The 27387-nt window shown below is 52.5% G+C and overlaps 1 protein-coding gene across 1 annotated transcript in view; it reads right to left on the reverse strand.

Moving 5' to 3' along the window:
* Nucleotides 1–27387, reverse strand: part of LOC106592342 (uncharacterized) — a 126717-nt gene that overhangs the window by 75577 nt on the left and 23753 nt on the right. Inside the window, exon 3 of the mRNA XM_082969250.1 lies at nt 1042–1241. Within this exon, the coding sequence (XP_082825376.1) occupies nt 1042–1241 (200 nt within the window). The remainder of the gene's footprint in view (nt 1–1041; nt 1242–27387) is intronic.

Below are 27387 nucleotides of genomic sequence, written 5' to 3' on the forward strand. Positions count from 1 at the left end.
CGACCCTCCCTCTGGCTAGAAACGACCCTCCCTCTGCCTAGAAACGACCCTCCCCTCTGGCCTAGAAACGACCCTCCCTCCTGGCCTAGAAACGACCCCCCTCTGCCTAGAAACGACCCTCCCTCTGCCTAGAAACGACCCTCCTCTGCCTAGAAACGACCCTCCCTCTGCCTAGAACGACCCTCCCTCTGGCTAGAACGCCCCCCCTCTGGCCTAGAAACGACCCTCCCTCTGGCTAGAAACGACCCTCCCTCTGCCTAGAAACGACCCTCCCTCTGGCTAGAAACGACCCTCCCTCTGGCTAGAAACGACCCTCCCTCTGCCTAGTAACGACCCTCCCTCTGCCTAGCAACGACCCCTCCCTCTGCCTAGCAACGACCCTCCCTCTGCCTAGAAACGACCCTCCCTCTGCCTAGCAACGACCCTCCCTCTGCCTAGCAACGACCCTCCCTCTGCCTAGAAAGGACATTTTTATAGGACCTTTCTTCTTCTCTTTTTAACCACAGTTCATAGAAACACGTTTTCACATATGTAGAAACTGGTATGTTGCTGGAGAGAATGAATACGAGGTTGAAAAGTGGTGGAGTTGTCCTTTAAGCCTGTCCAGGTCGAGGCTGGGTTCTGAGGCCGCTGCCTTTAAGGCTGCCCAGATCGAGGCTGGGTTCTGAGGCCGCTGCCTTTAAGGCTGTCCGGGTCGAGGCTGGGTTCTGAGGCCGCTGCCTTTAAGGCTGTCCGGGTCGAGGCTGGGTTCTGAGGCTGCTGTCTTTAAGGCTGTCCGGGTCGAGGCTGGGTTCTGAGGCCGCTGCCTTTAAGGCTGTCCAGGTCGAGGCTGGGTTCTGAGGCCGCTGCCTTTAAGGCTGTCCGGGTCGAGGCTGGGTTCTGAGGCTGCTGCCTTTAAGGCTGTCCGGGTCGAGGCTGGGTTCTGAGGCCGCTGCCTTTAAGGCTGTCCGGGTCGAGGCTGGGTTCTGAGGCCGCTGCCTCCATCATGTCATAATAACCACTAGTAACAGTAATCCTAAGTACTACAACATCACTACTCACCTCTAGTAGTTTAAGGCCGTCCAGGTCGAGGCTGGGTTCTGAGGCTGCAGCCTCCATCATGTCCATGTTGTGTAGTCCCTGTTTCCTGTCTCCACTCAACATGCGGTACCCGAAGAACAGCGCCACGATCAGCACCGCTACTATGGAGACAGACGCCAGGGCGATCACGATGGTCTCCTCGCGGTACAACGGCCGCGGGTCTGGGGATGATGACATCACGGGGTCAGAGGTTAGGGGTTAGAGTTGGTTAGGGGTCAGAGGTTAGGGGTCAGAGGTCAGAGTTGGATAGGGGTCAGAGGTTAGGGGTTAGAGGTTAGGGGTCAGAGTTGGTTAGGGGTCAGAGTTGGTTAGGGGTCAGAGTTGGTTAGGGGTCAGAGGTTAGTGGTCAGAGTTGGTTAGGGGTCAGAGTTGGTTTGGGGTCAGAGTTGGTTAGGGGTCAGAGGTTAGGGGTCAGAGTTGGTTAGGGGTCAGAGGTTAGGGGTCAGAGTTGGTTAGGGGTCAGAGTTGGTTGGGGTCAGAGTTGGTTAGGGGTCAGAGTTGGTTAGGGGTCAGAGGTTAGGGGTCAGAGTTGGTTAGGGGTCAGAGTTGGTTAGGGGTCAGAGTTGGTTAGGGGTCAGACGTTAGGGGTCAGAGTTGGTTAGGGGTCAGAGGTTAGGGGTCAGAGTTGGTTAGGGGTCAGAGTTGGTTAGGGGTCAGAGGTTAGGGGTCAGAGGTTAGGGGTCAGAGTTGGTTTGGGGTCAGAGGTTAGGGGTCAGAGGTTAGGGGCAGGTATAGAGATCCTACATCCTGAGATGTGTGCAAACCTGGTGGCCAACTACAAGAAACGTCTGACCTCTGTGATTGCCAACAAGGGTTTTGCCACCAAGTACTAAGTCATGTTTTGCAGAGGGGTCAAATACTTATTTCCCTCATTAAAATGCAAATCAATTTATAACATTTTTTACATGCGATTTTCTAGATTATTTTGTTGTTATTCTGTCTCTCACTGTTCAAATAAATCTACCATTAAAATTATAGACTGATCATTTCTTTGTCAGTGGGCAAACGTACAAAATCAGCAGGGGATCAAATACTTTTTTCCCTCACTGTATCTGTGGTACTAAAGAGACAGTAGATATACAATCTGCTCTACTACTACCACCCATAGATATACAATCTGCTCTACTACCACCCATAGATATACAATCTGCTCTACTACCACCGATAGATATACAATCTGCTCTACTACCACCGATAGATATACAATCTGCTCTACTACCACCACCCATAGATATACAATCTGCTCTACTACCACCCATAGATATACAATCTGCTCTACTACCACCCATAGATATACAATCTGCTCTACTACCACCGATAGATATACAATCTGCTCTACTACCACCGATAGATATACAATCTGCTCTACTACCACCACCCATAGATATACAATCTGCTCTACTACCACCCATAGATATACAATCTGCTCTACTACCACCCATAGATATACAGTCTTCTCTACTACCACCCATAGATATACAATCTGCTCTACCACCACCCATAGATATAGAATCTGCTCTACTACCACCCATAGATATACAATCTGCTCTACTACTACCACCCATAGATATACAATCTGCTCTACTACCACCCATAGATATACAATCTGCTCTACTACCACCCATAGATATACAATCTGCTCTACCACCACCACCCATAGATATACAATCTGCTCTACTACCACCACCCATAGATATACAATCTGCTCTACTACCACCCATAGATATACAATCTGCTCTACTACCCATAGATATACAATCTGCTCTACCACCACCCATAGATATACAATCTGCTCTACTACCACCCATAGATATACAATCTGCTCTACTACCACCACCCATAGATATACAATCTGCTCTACTACCACCCATAGATATACAATCTGCTCTACTACCACCCATAGATATACAATCTTCTCTACTACCACCCATAGATATACAATCTGCTCTACCACCACCCATAGATATACAATCTGCTCTACTACCACCCATAGATATACAATCTGCTCTACTACCACCCATAGATATACAATCTGCTCTACTACCACCCATAGATATACAATCTTCTCTACTACCACCCATAGATATACAATCTGCTCTACCACCACCCATAGATATACAATCTGCTCTACTACCACCCATAGATATACAATCTGCTCTACTACCACCACCCATAGATATACAATCTGCTCTACTACCACCCATAGATATACAATCTGCTCTACTACCACCCATAGATATACAATCTGCTCTACCACCACCACCCATAGATATACAATCTGCTCTACTACCACCACCCATAGATATACAATCTGCTCTACTACCACCACCCATAGATATACAATCTGCTCTACTACCACCCATAGATATACAATCTGCTCTAATACCCATAGATATACAATCTGCTCTACCACCACCCATAGATATACAATCTGCTCTACTACCACCCATAGATATACAATCTACTCTACCACCACCCATAGATATACAATCTGCTCTACTACCACCCATAGATATATAATCTGCTCTACAACCACCACCCATAGATATACAATCTGCTCTACTACCACCCATAGATATACAATCTGCTCTACCACCACCACCCAAAAATATACAATCTGCTCTACTACCACCCATAGATATACAATCTGCTCTACCACCACCACCCATAGATATACAATCTGCTCTATCACCACCCATAGATATACAATCTGCTCTACCACCACCCATAGATATACAATCTGCTCTACCACCACCCATAGATATACAATCTGCTCTACCACCACCCATAGATATACAATCTGCTCTACCACCACCCATAGATATACAATCTGCTCTAATACCACCCATAGATATACAATCGGCTCTACCACCACCACCCAAAAATATACAATCTGCTCTACTACCACCCATAGATATACAATCTGCTCTACTACCACCCATAGATATACAATCTGCTCTACTACCACCCACCCATAGATATACAATCTACTCTACTACCACCACCCATAGATATACAATCTGCTCTACCACCACCCATAGATATACAATCTGCTCTACCACCACCCATAGATATACAATCTGCTCTACTACCACCACCCATAGATATACAATCTGCTCTACTACCACCCATAGATATACAATCTGCTCTACTACCACCCATAGATATACAATCTGCTCTACTACCACCCATAGATATACAATCTGCTCTACTACTACCACCCATAGATATACAATCTGCTCTACTACCACCACCCATAGATATACAATCTGCTCTACTACCACCCATAGATATACAATCTGCTCTACCACCACCCATAGATATACAATCTGCTCTACTACCACCCATAGATATACAATCTGCTCTACCACCAACCACCCATAGATATACAATCTGCTCTACTACACCACCCATAGATATACAATCTGCTCTACTACCACCCATAGATATACAATCTGCTCTACTACCACCCATAGATATACAATCTGCTCTACTACCACCCATAGATATACAATCTGCTCTACCACCACCCATATATATACAATCTGCTCTACTACCACCACCCATAGATATACAATCTGCTCTACCACCACCACCCATAGATATACAATCTGCTCAACTACCACCACCCATAGATATACAATCTGGCAGGTAGCCACTAGGCTACCTGCCTCTCTAACCACTAGGCTACCTGCCTCTCTAACCACTAGACTACCTGCCTCCTCTAACCACAAGGCTACCTGCCTCCTCTAACGACTAGGCTACCTGCCACCTCTAACCACTAGGCTACCTGCCTCCTATAACCACTAGGCTACCTGCCTCCTCTAACCACTAGGCTACTTGCCCCTCTAACCACTAGGCTACCTGCCCCTCTAACCACTAGGCTACCTGCCTCCTATAACCACTAGGCTACCTGCCTCCTCTAATCACTAGGCTACTTGCCCCTCTAACCACTAGGCTACCTGACCCTCTAACCACTAGGCTACCTGCCTCCTCTAACCACTAGGCTACCTGCCTCTCTAACCACTAGGCTACCTGCCTCCTCTAACCACTAGACTACCTGCCTCCTCTAACCACTAGGCTACTTGCCTCCTCTAACCACTAGGCTACCTGCCCCTCTAACCACTAGGCTACCTGGGTACCCCTCTAACCACTAGGCTACCTGCCCCTCTAACCACTAGGCTACCTGCCTCTCTAAACACTAGCCTACCTGCCTCCTCTAACCACTAGGCTACCTGCCTCTCTAACCACTAGGCTACCTGCCTCCTCTAACCACTAGGCTACCTGCCTCCTCTAACCACTAGGCTACCTGCCCCTCTAACCACTAGGCTACCTGCCCCTCTATCCACTAGGCTACCTGCCCCTCTAACCACTAGGCTACCTGCCCCTCTAACCACTAGGCTACTTGCCCCTCTAACCACTAGGCTACCTGCCTCCTCTAACCACTAGGCTACCTGCCTCCTCTAACCACTAGGCTACCTGCCCCTCTAACCACTAGGCTACCTGCCTCCTCTAAACACTAGGCTACCTGCCCCACTAACCACGAGGCTACCTGCCCCTCTAACCACTAGGCTACCTGCCTCTCTAACCACTAGGCTACCTGCCCCTCTAACCACTAGGCTACCTGCCTCCTCTAACCACTAGGCTACCTGCCTACTCTAACCACTAGGCTACCTGCCCCTCTAACCACTAGGCTACATGCCCCTCTAACGACTAGGCTACCTGCCTCCTCTAACCACTAGGCTACCTGCCTCCTCTAACCACTAGGCTACCTGCCTCCTCTAACCACTAGGCTACCTGCCTCCTCTAACCACTAGCCTACTTGCCCCTCTAACCACTAGGCTACCTGCCTCTCTAACCACTAGGCTACCTGCCCCTCTAACCACTAGGCTACCTGCCCCTCTAACCACTAGGCTACCTGCCTCTCTAACAACTAGGCTACCTGCCCCTCTAACCACTAGACTACCTGCCTCCTCTAACCACTAGGCTACCTGCCCCTCTAACCACTAGGCTACCTGGGTACCCCTCTAACCACTAGGCTACCTGCCCCTCTAACCACTAGGCTACCTGCCTCCTCTAACCACTAGGCTACCTGCCCCTCTAACCACTAGGCTACCTGGGTACCCCTCTAACCACTAGGCTACCTGCCCCTCTAACCACTAGGCTACCTGCCTCTCTAAACACTAGGCTACCTGCCTCCTCTAACCACTAGGCTACCTGCCTCTCTAACCACTAGGCTACCTGCCTCCTCTAACCACTAGGCTACCTGCCTCCTCTAACCACTCGGCTACCTGCCCCTCTAACCACTAGGCTACCTGCCCCTCTATCCACTAGGCTACCTGCCCCTCTAACCACTAGGCTACCTACCTCCTCTAACCACTAGGCTACCTGCCCCACTAACCACTAGGCTACCTGCCCTTCTAACCACTAGGCTACCTGCCTTTCTAACCACTAGGCTACCTGCCCCTCTAACCACTAGGCTACCTGCCTCCTCTAACCACTAGGCTACCTGCCTCCTCTAACCACTAGGCTAAATGCCCCTCTAACCACTAGGCTACCTGCCTCCTCTAACCACTAGGCTACCTGCCCCACTAACCACTAGGCTACCTGCACCTCTAACCACTAGGCTACCTGCCTCTCTAACCACTAGGCAACCTGCCCCTCTAACCACTAGGCTACCTGCCTCCTCTAACCACTAGGCTACCTGCCTCCTCTAACCACTAGGCTACCTGCCCCTCTAACCACTAGGCTACCTGCCTCCTCTAACCACTAGGCTACCTGCCCCTCTAACCACTAGGCTACCTGCCTCTCTAACCACTAGGCTACCTGCCCCTCTAACCACTAGGCTACCTGCCCCTCTAACCACTAGGCTACCTGCCCCTCTAACCACTAGGCTACCTGCCTCCTCTAACCACTAGGCTACCTGCCGACTCTAACCACTAGGCTACCTGCCCCTCTAACCACTAGGCTACCTGCCTCCTCTAACCACTAGGCTACCTGCCTCCTCTAACCACTAGGCTACCTGCCCCTCTAACCACTAGGCTACCTGCCTCCTCTAACCACTAGGCTACCTGCCCCTCTAACCACTAGGCTACCTGCCTCCTCTAACCACTGGGCTACCTGCCCCACTAACCACTAGGCTACCTGCCCCTCTAACCACTAGGCTACATGCCTCTCTAACCACTAGGCTACCTGCCCCTCTAACCACTAGGCTACCTGCCTCCTCTAACCACTAGGCTACCTGCCTACTCTAACCACTAGGCTACCTGCCTCCTCTAACCACTAGTCTACCTGCCTCCTCTAACCACTAGGCTACCTGCCTCCTCTAACCACTAGGCTACCTGCCTCCTCTAACCACTAGGCTACCTGCCCCTCTAACCACTAGGCTACCTGCCTCCTCTAACCACTAGGCTACCTCCCCCTCTATCCACTAGGCTACCTGCCTCCTCTAACCACTAGGCTACCTGCCTCCTCTAACCACTAGGCTACCTGCCTCCTCTAACCACTAGGCTACCTGCCCCTCTACCCACTAGGCTACCTGCCTCCTCTAACCACTAGGCTACTTGCCCCTCTAACCACTAGGCTACCTGCCTCCTCTAACCACTAGGCTACCTGCCTCTCTAACCACTAGGCTACCTGCCCCCTCTAGCCACTAGGCTACCTGTCCCTTTAACCACTAGGCTACCTGCCTCTCTAACCACTAGGCTAGCTGCCTCCTCTAACCACTAGGCTACCAGCCTCTCTAACCACTAGGCTACCTGCCCCTCTAACCACTAGGCTACCTGCCGCTCTAACCACTAGGCTTCCTGCCCTTCTAACCACTAGGCTACCTGCCGCTCTAACCACTAGGCTACCTGCCCTTCTAACCAGTAGGCTACCTGCCTCCTCTAACCACTAGGCTACCTGCCCCTCTAACCACTAGGCTACCTGCCTCTCTAACCACTAGGCTACCTGCCTCTCTAACCACTAGGCTACCTGCCCCTCTAACCACTAGGCTACCTGCCCCTCTAACCACTAGGCTACCTTCCTCTCTAACAACTAGGCTACCTGCCTCCTCTAACCACTAGACTACCTGCCTCCTCTAACCACTAGGCTACCTTCCCCTCTAACAACTAGGCTACCTGGGTACCCCTCTAACCACTAGGCTACCTGCCCCTCTAACCACTAGGCTACCTGCCTCTCTAACCACTAGGCTACCTGCCTCCTCTAAACACTAGGCTACCTGCCCCACTAACCACGAGGCTACCTGCCCCTCTAACCACTAGGCTACCTGCCTCTCTAACCACTAGGCTACCTGCCCCTCTAACCACTAGGCTACCTGCCTCCTCTAACCACTAGGCTACCTGCCTACTCTAACCACTAGGCTACCTGCCCCTCTAACCACTAGGCTACCTGCCTCCTCTAACCACTAGGCTACCTGCCTCCTCTAACCACTAGGCTACCTGCCCCTCTAACCACTAGGCTACCTGCCTCCTCTATCCACTAGGCTACCTGCCTCCTCTAACCACTAGGCTACCTGCCTCCTCTAACCACTAGGCTACCTGCCCCTCTAACCACTAGGCCCCTGTCCTTCTAACCACTAGGCTACATGCCCCTCTAACGACTAGGCTACCTGCCTCCTCTAACCACTAGGCTACCTGCCTCCTCTAACCACTAGGCTACCTGCCTCCTCTAACCACTAGGCTACCTGCCTCCTCTAACCACTAGCCTACTTGCCCCTCTAACCACTAGGCTACCTGCCTCTCTAACCACTAGGCTACCTGCCCCTCTAACCACTAGGCTACCTGCCCCTCTAACCACTAGGCTACCTGCCTCTCTAACAACTAGGCTACCTGCCCCTCTAACCACTAGACTACCTGCCTCCTCTAACCACTAGGCTACCTGCCCCTCTAACCACTAGGCTACCTGGGTACCCCTCTAACCACTAGGCTACCTGCCCCTCTAACCACTAGGCTACCTGCCTCCTCTAACCACTAGGCTACCTGCCCCTCTAACCACTAGGCTACCTGGGTACCCCTCTAACCACTAGGCTACCTGCCCCTCTAACCACTAGGCTACCTGCCTCTCTAAACACTAGGCTACCTGCCTCCTCTAACCACTAGGCTACCTGCCTCTCTAACCACTAGGCTACCTGCCTCCTCTAACCACTAGGCTACCTGCCTCCTCTAACCACTCGGCTACCTGCCCCTCTAACCACTAGGCTACCTGCCCCTCTATCCACTAGGCTACCTGCCCCTCTAACCACTAGGCTACCTACCTCCTCTAACCACTAGGCTACCTGCCCCACTAACCACTAGGCTACCTGCCCCTCTAACCACTAGGCTACCTGCCTTTCTAACCACTAGGCTACCTGCCCCTCTAACCACTAGGCTACCTGCCTCCTCTAACCACTAGGCTACCTGCCTCCTCTAACCACTAGGCTAAATGCCCCTCTAACCACTAGGCTACCTGCCTCCTCTAACCACTAGGCTACCTGCCCCACTAACCACTAGGCTACCTGCACCTCTAACCACTAGGCTACCTGCCTCTCTAACCACTAGGCAACCTGCCCCTCTAACCACTAGGCTACCTGCCTCCTCTAACCACTAGGCTACCTGCCTCCTCTAACCACTAGGCTACCTGCCCCTCTAACCACTAGGCTACCTGCCTCCTCTAACCACTAGGCTACCTGCCCCACTAACCACTAGGCTACCTGCCCCTCTAACCACTAGGCTACCTGCCTCTCTAACCACTAGGCTACCTGCCCCTCTAACCACTAGGCTACCTGCCCCTCTAACCACTAGGCTACCTGCCCCTCTAACCACTAGGCTACCTGCCTCCTCTAACCACTAGGCTACCTGCCTACTCTAACCACTAGGCTACCTGCCTCTCTAACCACTAGGCTACCTGCCTCCTCTAACCACTAGGCTACCTGCCTCCTCTAACCACTAGGCTACCTGCCCCTCTAACCACTAGGCTACCTGCCTCCTCTAACCACTAGGCTACCTGCCCCTCTAACCACTAGGCTACCTGCATCCTCTAACCACTAGGCTACCTGCCCCACTAACCACTAGGCTACCTGCCCCTCTAACCACTAGGCTACATGCCTCTCTAACCACTAGGCTACCTGCCCCTCTAACCACTAGGCTACCTGCCTCCTCTAACCACTAGGCTACCTGCCTACTCTAACCACTAGGCTACCTGCCTCCTCTAACCACTAGTCTACCTGCCTCCTCTAACCACTAGGCTACCTGCCTCCTCTAACCACTAGGCTACCTGCCCCTCTAACCACTAGACTACCTGCCTCCTCTAACCACTAGGCTACCTCCCCCTCTAACCACTAGGCTACCTGCCCCTCTAACCACTAGGCTACCTGCCTCCTCTAACCACTAGGCTACCTCCCCCTCTAACCACTAGGCTACCTGCCTCCTCTAACCACTAGGCTACCTGCCTCCTCTAACCACTAGGCTACCTGCCTCCTCTAACCACTAGGCTACCTGCCCCTCTACCCACTAGGCTACCTGCCTCCTCTAACCACTAGGCTACTTGCCCCTCTAACCACTAGGCTACCTGCCTCCTCTAACCACTAGGCTACCTGCCTCTCTAACCACTAGGCTACCTGCCCCCTCTAGCCACTAGGCTACCTGTCCCTTTAACCACTAGGCTACCTGCCTCTCTAACCACTAGGCTAGCTGCCTCCTCTAACCACTAGGCTACCTGCCTCTCTAACCACTAGGCTACCTGCCCCTCTAACCACTAGGCTACCTGCCGCTCTAACCACTAGGCTTCCTGCCCTTCTAACCACTAGGCTACCTGCCGCTCTAACCACTAGGCTACCTGACCTTCTAACCAGTAGGCTACCTGCCTCCTCTAACCACTAGGCTACCTTCCCCTCTAACCACTAGGCTACCTGCCTCTCTAACCACTAGGCTACCTGCCTCTCTAACCACTAGGCTACCTGCCCCTCTAACCACTAGGCTACCTGCCCCTCTAACCACTAGGCTACCTTCCTCTCTAACAACTAGGCTACCTGCCTCCTCTAACCACTAGACTACCTGCCTCCTCTAACCACTAGGCTACCTTCCCCTCTAACAACTAGGCTACCTGGGTACCCCTCTAACCACTAGGCTACCTGCCCCTCTAACCACTAGGCTACCTGCCTCCTCTAACCACTAGGCTACCTCCCCCTCTAACCACTAGGCTACCTGCCTCCTCTAACCACTAGGCTACCTGCCTCTCTAACCACTAGGCTACCTGCCTCTCTAACCACTAGGCTACCTGCCACTCTAACCACTAGGCTACCTGCCTCCTCTAACCACTAGTCTACCTGCCTCCTCTAAGCACTAGGCTACCTGCCTCCTCTAACCACTAGGCTACCTGCCTCCTCTAACCACTAGGCTACCTGCACCTCTAACCACTAGGCTACCTCCCTCCTCTAACCACTAGGCTACCTCCCACTCTAACCACTAGGCTACCTGCCTCCTCTAACCACTAGGCTACCTGCCTCCTCTAACCACTAGGCTACCTGCCTCCTCTAACCACTAGGCTACCTGCCCCTCTACCCACTAGGCTACCTGCCTCCTCTAACCACTAGGCTACCTGCCTCTCTAACCACTAGGCTACCTGCCCCTCTAACCACTAGGCTACCTGCCTCCTCTAACCACTAGGCTACCTGCCTACTCTAACCACTAGGCTACCTGCCCCTCTAACCACTAGGCTACCTGCCTCCTCTAACCACTAGGCTACCTGCCTCCTCTAACCACTAGGCTACCTGCCCCTCTAACCACTAGGCTACCTGCCTCCTCTAACCACTAGGCTCCCTGCCCCTCTAACCACTAGGCTACCTGCCTCCTCTAACCACTAGGCTACCTGCCCCACTAACCACTAGGCTACCTGCCTACCTGCCCCTCTAACCACTAGGCTACCTGCCCCTCTAACCACTAGGCTACCTGCCCCTCTAACCAGTAGGCTACCTGCCCCTCTAACCACTAGGCTACCTGCCTCTCTAACCACTAGGCTACCTGCCCCTCTAACCACTAGGCTACCTGCCTCTCTAACCACTAGGCTACCTGCCTCCTCTAACCACTAGGCTACCTTCCTCTCTAACAACTAGGCTACCTGCCTCCTCTAACCACTAGACTACCTGCCTCCTCTAACCACTAGGCTACCTCCCCCTCTAACCACTAGGCTACCTGCCTCCTCTAACCACTAGGCTACCTGCCTCCTCTAACCACTAGGCTACCTGCCTCCTCTAACCACTAGGCTACCTGCCTACTCTAACCACTAGGCTACCTGCCTCCTCTAACCACTAGGCTACCTGCCTCCTCTAACCACTAGGCTACCTGCCTCCTCTAACCACTAGGCTACCTGCCTCCTCTAACCACTAGGCTACCTGCCTCCTCTAACCACTAGGCTACCTGCCCCTCTAACCACTAGGCTACCTGCCTCCTCTAACCACTAGGCTACCTCCCCCTCTAACCACTAGGCTACCTGCCCCCTCTAGCCACTAGGCTACCTGTCCCTTTAACCACTAGGCTACCTGCCTCTCTAACCACTAGGCTAGCTGCCTCCTCTAACCACTAGGCTACCTGCCTCTCTAACCACTAGGCTACCTGCCCCTCTAACCACTAGGCTACCTGCCGCTCTAACCACTAGGCTTCCTGCCCTTCTAACCACTAGGCTACCTGCTGCTCTAACCACTAGGCTACCTGCCCTTCTAACCAGTAGGCTACCTGCATCCTCTAACCACTAGGCTACCTGCCCCTCTAACCACTAGGCTACCTGCCTCTCTAACCACTAGGCTACCTGCCTCCTCTAACCACTAGGCTACCTGCCTCTCTAACCACTAGGCTACCTGCCCCTCTAACCACTAGGCTACCTGCCCCTCTAACCACTAGGCTACCTGCCCCTCTAACCAGTAGGCTACCTGCCCCTCTAACCACTAGGCTACCTGCCCCTCTAACCACTAGGCTACCTGCCTCTCTAACCACTAGGCTACCTGCCCCTCTAACCACTAGGCTACCTGCCCCTCTAACCACTAGGCTACCTGCCCCTCTAACCAGTAGGCTACCTGCCCCTCTAACCACTAGGCTACCTGCCTCTCTAACCACTAGGCTACCTGCCCCTCTAACCACTAGGCTACCTGCCTCTCTAACCACTAGGCTACCTGCCTCCTCTAACCACTAGGCTACCTTCCTCTCTAACAACTAGGCTACCTGCCTCCTCTAACCACTAGACTACCTGCCTCCTCTAACCACTAGGCTACCTCCCCCTCTAACCACTAGGCTACCTGCCTCCTCTAACCACTAGGCTACCTGCCTCCTCTAACCACTAGACTACCTGCCTCCTCTAACCACTAGGCTACCTGCCCCTCTAACCACTAGGCTACCTGGATACCCCTCTAACCACTAGGCTACCTGCCTCCTCTAACCACTAGGCTACCTGCCTCCTCTAACCACTAGGCTACCTGCCTCCTCTAACCACTAGGCTACCTGCCTCCTCTAACCACTAGGCTACCTGCCTCCTCTAACCACTAGGCTACCTGCCTCCTCTAACCACTAGGCTACCTGCCTCCTCTAACCACTAGGCTACCTCCCCCTCTAACCACTAGGCTACCTGCCTCCTCTAACCACTAGGCTACCTGCCTCCTCTAACCACTAGGCTACCTGCCTCCTCTAACCACTAGGCTACCTGCCCCTCTAACCACTAGGCTACCTGCCCCTCTAACCACTAGGCTACCTGCCTCCTCTAACCACTAGGCTACCTGCCTCTCTAACCACTAGGCTACCTGCCTCCTCTAACCACTAGGCTACCTGCCCCACTAACCACTAGGCTACCTGCCCCTCTAACCACTAGGCTACCTGCCTCTCTAACCACTAGGCTACCTGCCTCTCTAACCACTAGGCTACCTGCCCCTCTAACCACTAGGCTACCTGCCCCTCTAACCACTAGGCTACCTGCTCTCTCTAACCACTAGGCTACCTGCCTCCTCTAACCACTAGGCTACCTGCCCCTCTAACCACTAGGCTACCTGCCTCCTCTAACCACTAGGCTACCTGCCTCCTCTAACCACTAGGCTACCTGCCCCTCTAACCACTAGGCTACCTGCCTCCTCTAACCACTAGGCTCCCTGCCCCTCTAACCACTAGGCAACCTGCCCCTCTAACCACTAGGCTACATGCCTCTCTAACCACTAGGCTACCTGCCCCTCTAACCACTAGGCTACCTGCCTCCTCTAACCACTAGGCTACCTGCCTACTCTAACCACTAGGCTACCTGCCCCTCTAACCACTAGGCTACCTGCCTCCTCTAACCACTAGGCTACCTGCCTACTCTAACCACTAGGCTACCTGCCCCTCTAACCACTAGGCTACCTGCCTCTCTAACCACTAGGCTACCTGCCTCCTCTAACCACTAGGCTACCTGCCCCACTAACCACTAGGCTACCTGCCCCTCTAACCACTAGGCTACCTGCCTCTCTAACCACTAGGCTACCTGCCTCTCTAACCACTAGGCTACCTGCCCCTCTAACCACTAGGCTACCTGCCCCTCTAACCACTAGGCTACCTGCCTCTCTAACCACTAGGCTACCTGCCTCCTCTAACCACTAGGCTACCTGCCCCTCTAACCACTAGGCTACCTGCCTCCTCTAACCACTAGGCTACCTGCCTCCTCTAACCACTAGGCTACCTGCCCCTCTAACCACTAGGCTACCTGCCTCCTCTAACCACTAGGCTCCCTGCCCCTCTAACCACTAGGCAACCTGCCCCTCTAACCACTAGGCTACATGCCTCTCTAACCACTAGGCTACCTGCCCCTCTAACCACTAGGCTACCTGCCTCCTCTAACCACTAGGCTACCTGCCTACTCTAACCACTAGGCTACCTGCCCCTCTAACCACTAGGCTACCTGCCTCCTCTAACCACTAGGCTACCTGCCTCCTCTAACCACTAGGCTACCTGCCTCCTCTAACCACTAGGCTACCTGCCTCCTCTAACCACTAGGCTACCTGCCTCCTCTAACCACTAGGCTACCTGCCTCCCTCTAACCACTAGGCTACCTGCCTCCTCTAACCACTAGGCTACCTGCCTCCCTCTAACCCAGGCTACCGCCCCCCCCGCTACCTGCCTCCCCCTCTAACCACTAGGCTACCTGCCTCCTCTAACCACTAGGCTACCTGCCTCCTCTAACCACTAGGCTACCTGCCTCCTCTAACCACTAGGCTACCTGCCCCTCTACCCACTAGGCTACCTGCCTCCTCTAACCACTAGGCTACCTGCCTCTCTAACCACTAGGCTACCTGCCCCCTCTAGCCACTAGGCTACCTGTCCCTTTAACCACTAGGCTACCTGCCTCTCTAACCACTAGGCTAGCTGCCTCCTCTAACCACTAGGCTACCTGCCTCTCTAACCACTAGGCTACCTGCCCCTCTAACCACTAGGCTACCTGCCGCTCTAACCACTAGGCTTCCTGCCCTTCTAACCACTAGGCTACCTGCCGCCTCTAACCACTAGGCAACCTGCCCTTCTAACCAGTAGGCTACCTGCCTCCTCTAACCACTAGGCTACCTGCCCCTCTAACCACTAGGCTACCTGCCTCTCTAACCACTAGGCTACCTGCCTCTCTAACCACTAGGCTACCTGCCCCTATAACCACTAGGCTACCTGCCTCCTCTCACCACTAGGCTACCTTCATATCTAACAACTAGGCTACCTGCCTCCTCTAACCACTAGACTACCTGCCTCCTCTAACCACTAGGCTACCTGCCCCTCTAACCACTAGGCTACCTGCCCCTCTAACAACTAGGCTACCTGGGTACCCCTCTAACCACTAGGCTACCTGCCTCCTCTAACCACTAGGCTACCTGCCTCCTCTAACCACTAGGCTACCTGCCTCCTCTAACCACTAGGCTACCTGCCTCCTCTAACCACTAGGCTACCTGCCCCTCTAACCACTAGGCTACCTGCCTCCTCTAACCACTAGGCTACCTCCCCCTCTAACACACTAGGCTACCTGCCTCCTCTAACCACTAGGCTACCTGCCTCCTCTAACCACTAGGCTACCTGCCTCCTCTAACCACTAGGCTACCTGCCCCTCTAACCACTAGGCTACCTGCCTCCTCTAACCACTAGGCTACCTGCCTCTCTAACCACTAGGCTACCTGCCCCCTCTAGCCACTAGGCTACCTGCCTCCTCTAACCACTAGGCTACCTGCCTCTCTAACCACTAGGCTACCTGCCCCCTCTAGCCACTAGGCTACCTCCCCCTCTAACCACTAGGCTACCTGCCTCCTCTAACCACTAGGCTACCTGCCTCCTCTAACCACTAGGCTACCTGCCTCCTCTAACCACTAGGCTACCTGCCCCTCTACCCACTAGGCTACCTGCCTCCTCTAACCACTAGGCTACCTGCCTCTCTAACCACTAGGCTACCTGCCCCCTCTAGCCACTAGGCTACCTGCCTCCTCTAACCACTAGGCTACCTGCCTCTCTAACCACTAGGCTACCTGCCTCCTCTAACCACTAGGCTACCTGCCTCCTCTAACCACTAGGCTACCTGCCTCCTCTAACCACTAGGCTACCTGCCTCCACTAACCACTAGGCTACCTGCCTCCTCTAACCACTAGGCTACCTGCCCCTCTAACCACTAGGCTACCTGCCTCCTCTAACCACTAGGCTACCTGCCTCCTCTAACCACTAGGCTACCTGCCCCTCTAACCACTAGGCTACCTGCCTCCTCTAACCACTAGGCTACCTGCCTCCTCTAACCACTAGGCTACCTGCCTCCTCTAACCACTAGGCTACCTGCCTCCTCTAACCACTAGGCTACCTGCCTCCTCTAACCACTAGGCTACCTGCCTCCTCCTCTAACCACTAGGCTACCTGCTCTAACCACTAGGCTACCTGCCTCCTCTAACCACTAGGCTACCTGCCTCCTCTAACCACTAGGCTACCTGCCTCCTCCTCTAACCACTAGGCTACCTGCCTCCTCTAACCACTAGGCTACCTGCCTCCCCCCTCTAACCACTAGGCTACCTGCCTCCTCTAACCACTAGGCTACCTGCCTCCTCTAACCACTAGGCTACCTGCCTCCTCTAACCACTAGGCTACCTGCCTCCTCTAACCACTAGGCTACCTGCCTCCTCTAACCACTAGGCTACCTGCCTCCTCTAACCACTAGGCTACCTGCCTCCTCTAACCACTAGGCTACCTGCCTCCTCTAACCACTAGGCTACCTGCCTCCTCCTCTAACCACTAGGCTACCTGCCTCCTCTAACCACTAGGCTACCTGCCTCCCCCCTCTAACCACTAGGCTACCTGCCTCCTCCTCTAACCACTAGGCTACCTGCCTCCTCTAACCACTAGGCTACCTGCCTCTCTAACCACTAGGCTACCTGCCCCCTCTAGCCACTAGGCTACCTGTCCCTTTAACCACTAGGCTACCTGCCTCCTCTAACCACTAGGCTACCTGCCTCCTCTAACCACTAGGCTACCTGCCTCCCCTCTAACCACTAGGCTACCTGCCTCCTCTAACCACTAGGCTACCTGCCTCCCCCTCTAACCACTAGGCTACCTGCCTCCCTCTAACCACTAGGCTACCTGCCTCCTCTAACCACTAGGCTACCTGCCTCCTCTAACCACTAGGCTACCTGCCTCCTCTAACCACTAGGCTACCTGCCTCCTCTAACCACTAGGCTACCTGCCTCCTCTAACCACTAGGCTACCTGCCTCCTCTAACCACTAGGCTACCTGCCTCCTCTAACCACTAGGCTACCTGCCTCCTCTAACCACTAGGCTACCTGCCTCCTCTAACCACTAGGCTACCTGCCTCCTCTAACCACTAGGCTACCCGCCTCCTCTAACCACTAGGCTACCTGCCTCCTCTAACCACTAGGCTACCTGCCTCCTCTAACCACTAGGCTACCTGCCTCCTCTAACCACTAGGCTACCTGCCTCCTCTAACCACTAGGCTACCTGCCTCCTCTAACCACTAGGCTACCCTGCCTCCTCTAACCACTAGGCTACCTGCCTCCTCTAACCACTAGGCTACCTGCCTCCTCTAACCACTAGGCTACCTGCCTCCTCTAACCACTAGGCTACCTGCCTCCTCTAACCGCTAGGCTACCTGCCTCCTCTAACCACTAGGCTACCTGCCTCCTCTAACCACTAGGCTACCTGCCTCCTCTAACCACTAGGCTACCTGCCTCCTCTAACCACTAGGCTACCTGCCTCCTCTAACCACTAGGCTACCTGCCTCCTCTAACCACTAGGCTACCTGCCCCTCTAACTACTAGGCTTCCTGCCCTTCTAACCACTAGGCTACCTGCCGCTCTAACCACTAGGCTACCTGCCCCTCTAACCACTAGGCTACCTGCCTCCTCTAACCACTAGGCTACCTGCCCCTCTAACCACTAGGCTACCTGCCCCTCTAACCACTAGGCTACCTGCCTCCTCTAACCACTAGGCTACCTGCCCCTCTAACCACTAGGCTACCTGCCCCTCTAACCACTAGGCTACCCTGCACTCCTCTAACCACTAGGCTACCTGGGTACCCCTCTAACCACTAGGCTACCTGGGTTAGGGTCCATAACGATAGGGTAAAGGTTACATTTTTTAAAACTTTGGATCAATAGATATGTGGTTTGAGCTTCAGCAGTGCGTCAGTCCACCTATCAGATCTAATTAAGGCAGGCAGGGAGAGAGGCCTCTACAGTAGTAACTGATCTGGCTCCCCCCTTCCTCCCTCCCCTCCCTCCCCCTTCCCTGCCTCCCTCCCCCCTTCCTTCCCCCCCCCTTCCCTCCCTCCCCCTTTCCCTCCTCCCTCCCCCCTTCCTTCCCTCCCCCCTTCCCTGCCTCCCTCCCCCCTTCCCTGCCTCCCCCTTCCCTGCCTCCCTCCCCCCTTCCTTCCCTCCCCCTTCCCTGCCTCCCTCCCCCCTTCCCTGCCTCCCCCTTCCCTGCCTCCCCCTTCCCTGCCTCCCTCCCCCCTTCCTTCCCTCCCCCCTTCCCTCCCTCCGCCTTCCCTGCCTCCCTCCCCCCTTCCTTCCCTCCCCCCTTCCTTCCCTTCCCCTTTCCCTGCCTGCCTCCCCCCTTCCTTCCCTTCCTTCTCTCCCCCCTTCCTTCCCTCCCCCTTCCCTGGCTCCCCATCTCCGCTACAGCCCTGTTACTGTTGACATGTTCTGGAGCCAGGGGCATTCTGGGTGTCTGCAGTGCTCCCCCCTTCCTTCCCTCCACCCCTCCTTCCCTCCCTCCCCCCTTCCTTCCCTCCCCCCTTCCCTGCCTCCCCCCCTTCGTTCCCTTCCTTCCCTCCCCCCTTCCCTGCCTCCCTCCCCCCTTCCCTGCTTCCGCTCCATTTCATCACCTCATCCATTATACACTCTTTCCTTCCTTCCTTCCTCATTCTTCTGTATTACTCCCCTCTACTCTCTATCCATCTCCCTCCATCTCCCTCCACTCTCTATCCATCTCCCTCCACTCTCTATCCATGTCCCTCCACTCTCTATCCATCTCCCTCTACTCTCTATCCATCTCCCTCCATCTCCCTCCACTCTCTATCCATCTCCCTCCTCTCTATCCATCTCCCTCCACTCTCTATCCATCTCCCTCCATCTCCCTCCACTCTCTATCCATCTCCCTCTACTCTCTATCCATCTCCCTCCATCTCCCTCCACTCTCTATCCATCTCCCTCTACTCTCTATCCATCTCCCTCCATCTCCCTCCACTCTCTATCCATCTCCCTCCTCTCTATCCATCTCCCTCCACTCTCTATCCATCTCCCTCCACTCTCTATCCATCTCCCTCCACTCTCTATCCATCTCCCTCCATCTCCCTCCACTCTCTATCCATCTCCCTCTACTCTCTATCCATCTCCCTCCATCTCCCTCCACTCTCTATCCATCTCCCTCTACTCTCTATCCATCTCCCTCTACTCTCTATCCATCTCCCTCCATCTCCCTCCTCTCTCTATCCATCTCCCTCCATATCCCTCTACTCTAGCCATCTCCCTCCACTCTCCATCCATCTCCCTCCACTCTCTATCTATCTCCCTCCATTCTCTATCCATCTCCCTCCACTCTCTATCCATCTCCCTCCACTCTCTATCCATCTCCCTCCATCTCCCTCCATCTCCATCCACTCTCTATCCATCTCCCTCTCCTCTCTATCCATCTCCCTCTACTCTCTATCCATCTCCCTCCATCTCCCTCCTCTCTCTATCCATCTCCCTCCACTCTCTATCCATCTCCCTCCATCTCCCTCCATCTCCATCCACTCTCTATCCATCTCCCTCTCCTCTCTATCCATCTCCCTCTACTCTCTATCCATCTCCCTCCATCTCCCTCCACTCTCTATCCATGTCCCTCCACTCTCTATCCATCTCCCTCCACTCTCTATCCATGTCCCTCCACTCTCTATCCATCTCCCTCTACTCTCTATCCATCTCCCTCCATCTCCCTCCACTCTCTATCCATCTCCCTCCTCTCTATCCATCTCCCTCCACTCTCTATCCATCTCCCTCCATCTCCCTCCACTCTCTATCCATCTCCCTCTACTCTCTATCCATCTCCCTCCATCTCCCTCCACTCTCTATCCATCTCCCTCCTCTCTATCCATCTCCCTCCACTCTCTATCCATCTCCCTCCACTCTCTATCCATCTCCCTCCACTCTCTATCCATCTCCCTCCATCTCCCTCCACTCTCTATCCATCTCCCTCTACTCTCTATCCATCTCCCTCCATCTCCCTCCACTCTCTATCCATCTCCCTCTACTCTCTATCCATCTCCCTCTACTCTCTATCCATCTCCCTCCATCTCCCTCCTCTCTCTATCCATCTCCCTCCATATCCCTCTACTCTAGCCATCTCCCTCCACTCTCCATCCATCTCCCTCCACTCTCTATCTATCTCCCTCCATTCTCTATCCATCTCCCTCCACTCTCTATCCATCTCCCTCCACTCTCTATCCATCTCCCTCCATCTCCCTCCATCTCCATCCACTCTCTATCCATCTCCCTCTCCTCTCTATCCATCTCCCTCTACTCTCTATCCATCTCCCTCCATCTCCCTCCTCTCTCTATCCATCTCCCTCCATCTCCCTCCATCTCCCTCCACTCTCTATCCATCTCCCTCCACTCTCTATCCATCTCCCTCCACTCTCTATCCATCTCCCTCCACTCTCTATCCATCTCCCTCCACTCTCTATTCATCTCCCTCCATCTCCCTCCACTCTCTACCCATCTCCCTCCACTCTCTATCCATCTCCCTCATCTCCCTCCACTCTCTATCCATCTCCCTCCATCTCCCTCCCTCCACTCTCTATCCATCTCCCTCCATCTCCCTCCATCTCCCTCTACTCTCTATCTATCTCCCTCCATTCTCTATCCATCTCCCTCCACTCTCTATCCATCTCCCTCCACTCTCTATCCATCTCCCTCCATCTCCCTCCATCTCCCTCCACTCTCTATCCATCTCCCTCTACTCTCTATCCATCTCCCTCTACTCTCTATCCATCTCCCTCCATCTCCCTCCTCTCTCTATCCATCTCCCTCCATCTCCCTCCATCTCCCTCCATCTCCCTCCACTCTCTATCCATCTCCCTCCACTCTCTATCCATCTCCCTCCACTCTCTATCCATCTCCCTCCACTCTCTATCCATCTCCCTCCACTCTCTATTCATCTCCCTCCATCTCCCTCCACTCTCTACCCATCTCCCTCCACTCTCTATCCATCTCCCTCATCTCCCTCCACTCTCTATCCATCTCCCTCCATCTCCCTCCACTCTCTATCCATCTCCCTCCATCTCCCTCCATCTCCCTCTACTCTCTATCCATCTCCCTCCACTCTCTATCCATCTCTCTCCTCTCTATCCATCTCCCTCCACTCTCTATCCATCTCCCTCCACTCTCTATCCATCTCCCTCCATCTCCCTCCACTCTCTATCCATCTCCCTCCTCTCTCTATCCATCTCCCTCCATCTCCCTCCACTCTCTATCCATCTCCCTCCTCTCTATCCATCTCCCTCCTCTCTATCCATCTCCCTCCTCTCTATCCATCTCCCTCCTCTCTATCCATCTCCCTCCTCTCTATCCATCTCCCTCCACTCTCTATCCATCTCCAACACTTTACAATATCTTTCAATCTCACTCTCTATTTTAAATATCTCCTTTCAATGTCTGTCTCTCTCTTCTCTACTCATCTACTCTGCTGCTATAGCTAAACGACTATCTGAGACTAGCTGAGTCAGAGAGTGTAAGTACCAGCCCTAACTGTCCACTGAACAGAAACCGTCTATGGACCTGGGAGACAGGAAGTGGCCACGGCCTTTTCAGGAGAGCACTGTGTTGTGTGTGCCTGTGACTGAGTGAGAGAGAGAGAGGAGGAGAGGAGGAGAGGAGGAGAGGGATGAGCGAGAGGAGAGGAGAGGAGAGGAGAGGAGAGGAGAGGAGAGGAGAGGAGAGGAGAGGAGAGGAGAGGAGAGGAGAGGAGAGGAGAGGAGAGGAGAGGAGAGGAGAGGAGAGAGAGAGAGAGAAGAGAGGGATGGAGAGAGAGAAGAGAGGGATGGAGAGAGGAGAGGGATGGAGAGAGAGGAGAGGGATGGAGAGAGAGGAGAGGGATGAGCGAGAGAGAAGAGGACAGGAGAGGAGAGGAGAGGAGAGGAGAGGAGAGGGATGGAGAGAGAGGAGAGGAGAGGGATGGAGAGAGAGGAGCGGGATGGAGAGAGAGGAGAGGAGAGGGATGGAGAGAGAGGAGAGGGATGGAGAGAGAGGAGAGGAGAGGGATGGAGAGAGAGGAGAGGGATGGAGAGAGAGGAGAGGAGAGGGATGGAGAGAGAGGAGAGAGGGATGGAGAGAGAGGAGAGGAGAGGGATGGAGAGAGAGGAGAGGGATGGAGAGAGAGGAGAGGGATGACTGCAGTCTCCATAGGAACTGAGCGGACTAGCTTTGATATGACTCACAGCAGACAGTCAGACACAGTAGTGAGGAGCGAACAACATCAGACATGTTAGCTAATGTTCCTGTACTGTGTAACACTAGTAACAAGTACTACAAAGGCATTTAGCTCATCTCGTAGGCTCGCGTCACTGGGCAGCTCGCGGCTGGGTTTCCCTTTGTAGTCCGTAATAGTTTTCAAGCACTTCCACATCCGACGAGCGTCAGAGCCGGTGTAGTAGGATTCAATCTTAGTCCTGTATTGACGCTTTGCCTGTTTGATGGTTCGTCTGAGGGCGTAGCGGGATTTCTTATAAGCGTCTGGATTTGTGTCCCGCTCCTTGAAAGCGGCAGCTCTAGCCTTTAGCTCAGTGCGGATGTTGCCTGTAATCCATGGCTTCTGGTTGGGATATGTACGTACGGTCACTGTTGGGGACGACGTCGTCAATGCACTTATTGATGAAGCCAGTGACTGAGGTGGTGTATTCCTCAATGCCATTGGATGAATCCCGGAACATATTCCAGTCTGTGCAGCAAAACAGTCCTGTAGCGTAGCATCTGCGTCATCTGACCACTTCCGTACTGAGCGAGTCACTGGTACTTCCTGCTTTAGTTTTTGCTTGTAAGCAGGAATCAGGAGGATAGAATTATGGTCAGATTTGCCAAATGGAGGACGAGGGAGAGCTTTGTACGCGTCTCTGTGTGTGGAGTAAAGGTGGTCTAGAGTTTTTTGTCCCTCTGGTTGCACATGTGACATGCTGGTAGAAATGTGGTGAAACTGATTTAAGTTTGCCTGCATTAAAGTCCCCGGCCACTAGGAGCGCCGCTTCTGGGTGAGCATTTTCTTCTTTGCTTTACGGCCTTATAGAGTTGGTTGAGAGCGGTCTTAGTGCCAGCTTCGTTCTGTGGTGGTTAATAAACAGCTACGAATAATATAGATGAGAACTCTCTTGGTAGATAGTGTGGTCTACAGCTTATCATGAGGTACTCTACCTCAGGCGAGCTATACCTCAAGACTTCTTTAATATTAGACATCGCGCACCAGCTGTTATTGACAAAAAGACACACTCCCCCACCCCTCGTCTTACCAGAAGTAGCTTCTCTGTTCTGCCGGTGAACGGAAAATCCCTCCAGCTCTATATTATCCGTATCGTCGTTCAGTCACGAAACATAAGATATTACAGTTTTTAATGTCCCTTTGGTAGGCTAATCGTAAACGTAGGTCAGACATTTTATTTTCCAATGATTGCACGTTAGCAAGTAGAAGTGATGGCAGTTGGAGTTACGGATTCTCAGAAGATCTGCAGCCTCTTTTCTTCACGAAATGATGGGAATTTGGGTCTGTTCCCGGGAAAGCGGTATATCTTTCCCGTCGGACTCGTTAAAGGAAAAAGCTTCTTCCAGTCCACAGTGAATAACCGCAGTTCTGATGTCCAGAAGTTATTTTCGGTCATAAGAAATGGTAGCAGCAACATTATGTACAAAATAAGTAAAAAAAATAAGTTACACAAAAACGCACAAAAACTAACAAAATAGCACAGTTGGTTAGGAGCATGTAAAACGACGGCCATCCTCTTTCTGCTCCATCTTGACATATATGTTTGTATTTATATGTATGTGTAAATGTATGTATTTATATACGTGGCCAGGTCATCTGATGCAGCACTCGATCACTCTCCTTCTTGGTCAAATAACCCTTACACAGCCTGGAGGTGCATTTTGAGTAATTTTCCTGTTGAAAAACAAATGATAGTCCCACTAAGCAGATACCAGATTGGATGGCGTATCGCTGCAGAATGCTGTGGTAGCCATGTTGGTTAAGTGTGCATTGAATTCTTAACAAATCACTGACAGTGTCACCAGCAAAGCACCCCCACACCTCCACACCTCCTCCTCCATGCTTCATGGTGGGAACAAAGACACAGCGGTTGGAACCAAAAATCTCAAATCTGGACTCATCAGACCAAAGGACAGATTTCCACCGGTCTAATGTCCATTGCTCGTGTTTCTTGGCCCAAGCAAGTCTCTTCTTCTTATTGGTGTCCTTTAGTACTGGTTTCTTTGCAGCAATTCGACCATGAAGGCCTGATTCACACAGTCTCCTCTGGACAGTTGATGTTGAGATGTGTCTGTTACTTGAACTCTCTGAAGCATTTATTTGGGCTGCAATCTGAGGTGCAGTTCATTGCCGATTTCTGAAGCTGGTAACTGTAATGAATTTATCCTCTGCAGCAGAGGTAACTCTGGGTCTTCCTTTCCTGTGGAGGTCCTCATGAGGCTGGTAACTCTAATGAACTTATCCTCTGCAGCAGAGGGAACTCTGGGTCTTCCTTTCCTGTGGAGGTCCTCATGAAAGCCAGTTTCATCATAGAGCGTCATGGTTTTTGTGACTCACTTGAAGAAAGAGGCTATAACAGCCTCCACTCTTCTGGGAAGGCTTTCCACTAGATGTTGGAACATTGCTGCTATAACAGCCTCCACTCTTCTGGGAAGGCTTTCCACTAGATGTTGGAACATTGCTGCTATAACAGCCTCCACTCTTCTGGGAAGGCTTTCCACTAGATGTTGGAACATTGCTGCTATAACAGCCTCCTCTCTTCTGGGAAGGCTTTCCACTAGATGTTGGATCATTGCTGCTATAACAGCCTCCACTCTTCTGGGAAGGCTTTCCACTAGATGTTGGAACATTGCTGCTATAACAGCCTCCACTCTTCTGGGAAGGCTTTCCACTAGATGTTGGTACATTGCTGCGGGGAATTGCTTCCATTCAGCCACAAGGAGCATTAGTTAGGTCGGGCGCTGATGTTGGGCGATTAGGCCCTGGCTCGCAGTCGGCGTTCCAATTCATCCCAAAGGTGTTCGATGGGGATGAGATCAGGACTCTGTGCAGGCCAGTGAAGTTCTTCCACACCAATCTCGACAAACCATTTCTGTATGGACCTCGCTTAGTGAACGGGGGCATTGTCATGCTGAAACAGAAACGGTCCTTCCACAAACTGTTGCGACAAAGTTGGCAGCACAGAATCCTCTAGAATGTCATTGTATGTTGTAGCGTTAAGGTTTCCCTTCACTGGAACTAAGGGGCCCGAACCATGAAAAACAGCCCCAGACCATTATTCCTCCTCCACCAAACTTTACAGTTGCATTGGGGCAGGTATCCGCCAAACCCAGATTCGCCCGTCGCACTGCCAGATGGTGAAGCGTAATTCATCACTCCAGAGAACGTGTTTCCACTGCTCCAGAGTCCAATGGCGGCGAGTTTTACACCACTCCAGCCGACGCTTGGCATTGCGCATGGTGATCTTAGGCTTGTGTGCGGCTGCTCAACCATGAAAACCCATTTCATGAAGCTCCAGACAAACAGTTATTGTGCTGATGTTACTTCCAGATGCAGTTTGGAACTCAGTAGTGAGTGTTGCAAACCGAGGACAGACTATTTTTATGCGCTTCGGCGGGTCCTGTTCTGTGAGCTTGTGTGGCCTACCACTTACCAGCTGAACCGTTGTTGCTCCTAGACGTTTCCACTTCACAATAACAGCACTTACAGTTGACCGGGGCAGCTCTAGCAGGGCAGAAATTTGACTAAGTCACTGAGCTCTTCAGTACGGGCCCTTCTACTGCCTATGTTTGTCTATGGAGATGGCATGGCTGTGTGTTCGATTTCATACACCTGTCAGCAACAAGTGTGGCTGAAATAGCCGAATCCACTAATTTGAAAGGGTGTCCATATACTTTTGGCCATATAGTGTCTCATCACCAGAACAATATGCAGCCCCATGCTAACCAAAACAACACTCTCTCCTCTCCTGGTAAGAAATACGGAGACAGACAGGACCTAATCAGAACAATGAGATAGAGGAGAACGGTAGTTGTAAATTGCAATATTGACATGAGCATATATCCATATCACAAGAGGCTGCGATGTTTTTTTTTAAACGCCATGAATGTAACATTCAAATGTAATAAGGGTCCCCTGGGAAAACTCTGACCAACACTTTGGTTCCTACCCTGTCACAACAACTTCCAGGTGTACCAGTCCTTGTCATTAGTTGTCGCCAACAATGGAAACAAAATTAGCATTCTGATTCTAACAGTTTCCAAGTGTTTTGATCTAAATCGCAAGTAAAAATCGCAATATTTTGTCAAAAACATAAAAAGGCAATTACATTATTTGTCCAGCTTTAATAAGGTTTACATATCTTGTATTCCTCATCTCATATGTATCTACTGTATTCTATTCTACTGTATCTTAGTCTATGTATTCCTCATCTCATATGTATCTACTGTATTCTATTCTACTGTATCTTAGTCTATGTATTACTCATCTCATATGTATATACTGTATTCTATCCTATTCTACTGTATCTTAGTCTATGCTGCTCTGACATTGCTCATCCATATATTTA

Source organism: Salmo salar, chromosome 25 (genome assembly GCF_965601325.2).
Source record: "Salmo salar chromosome 25, fSalSal1, whole genome shotgun sequence".
NCBI lineage: Eukaryota > Metazoa > Chordata > Actinopteri > Salmoniformes > Salmonidae > Salmo > Salmo salar.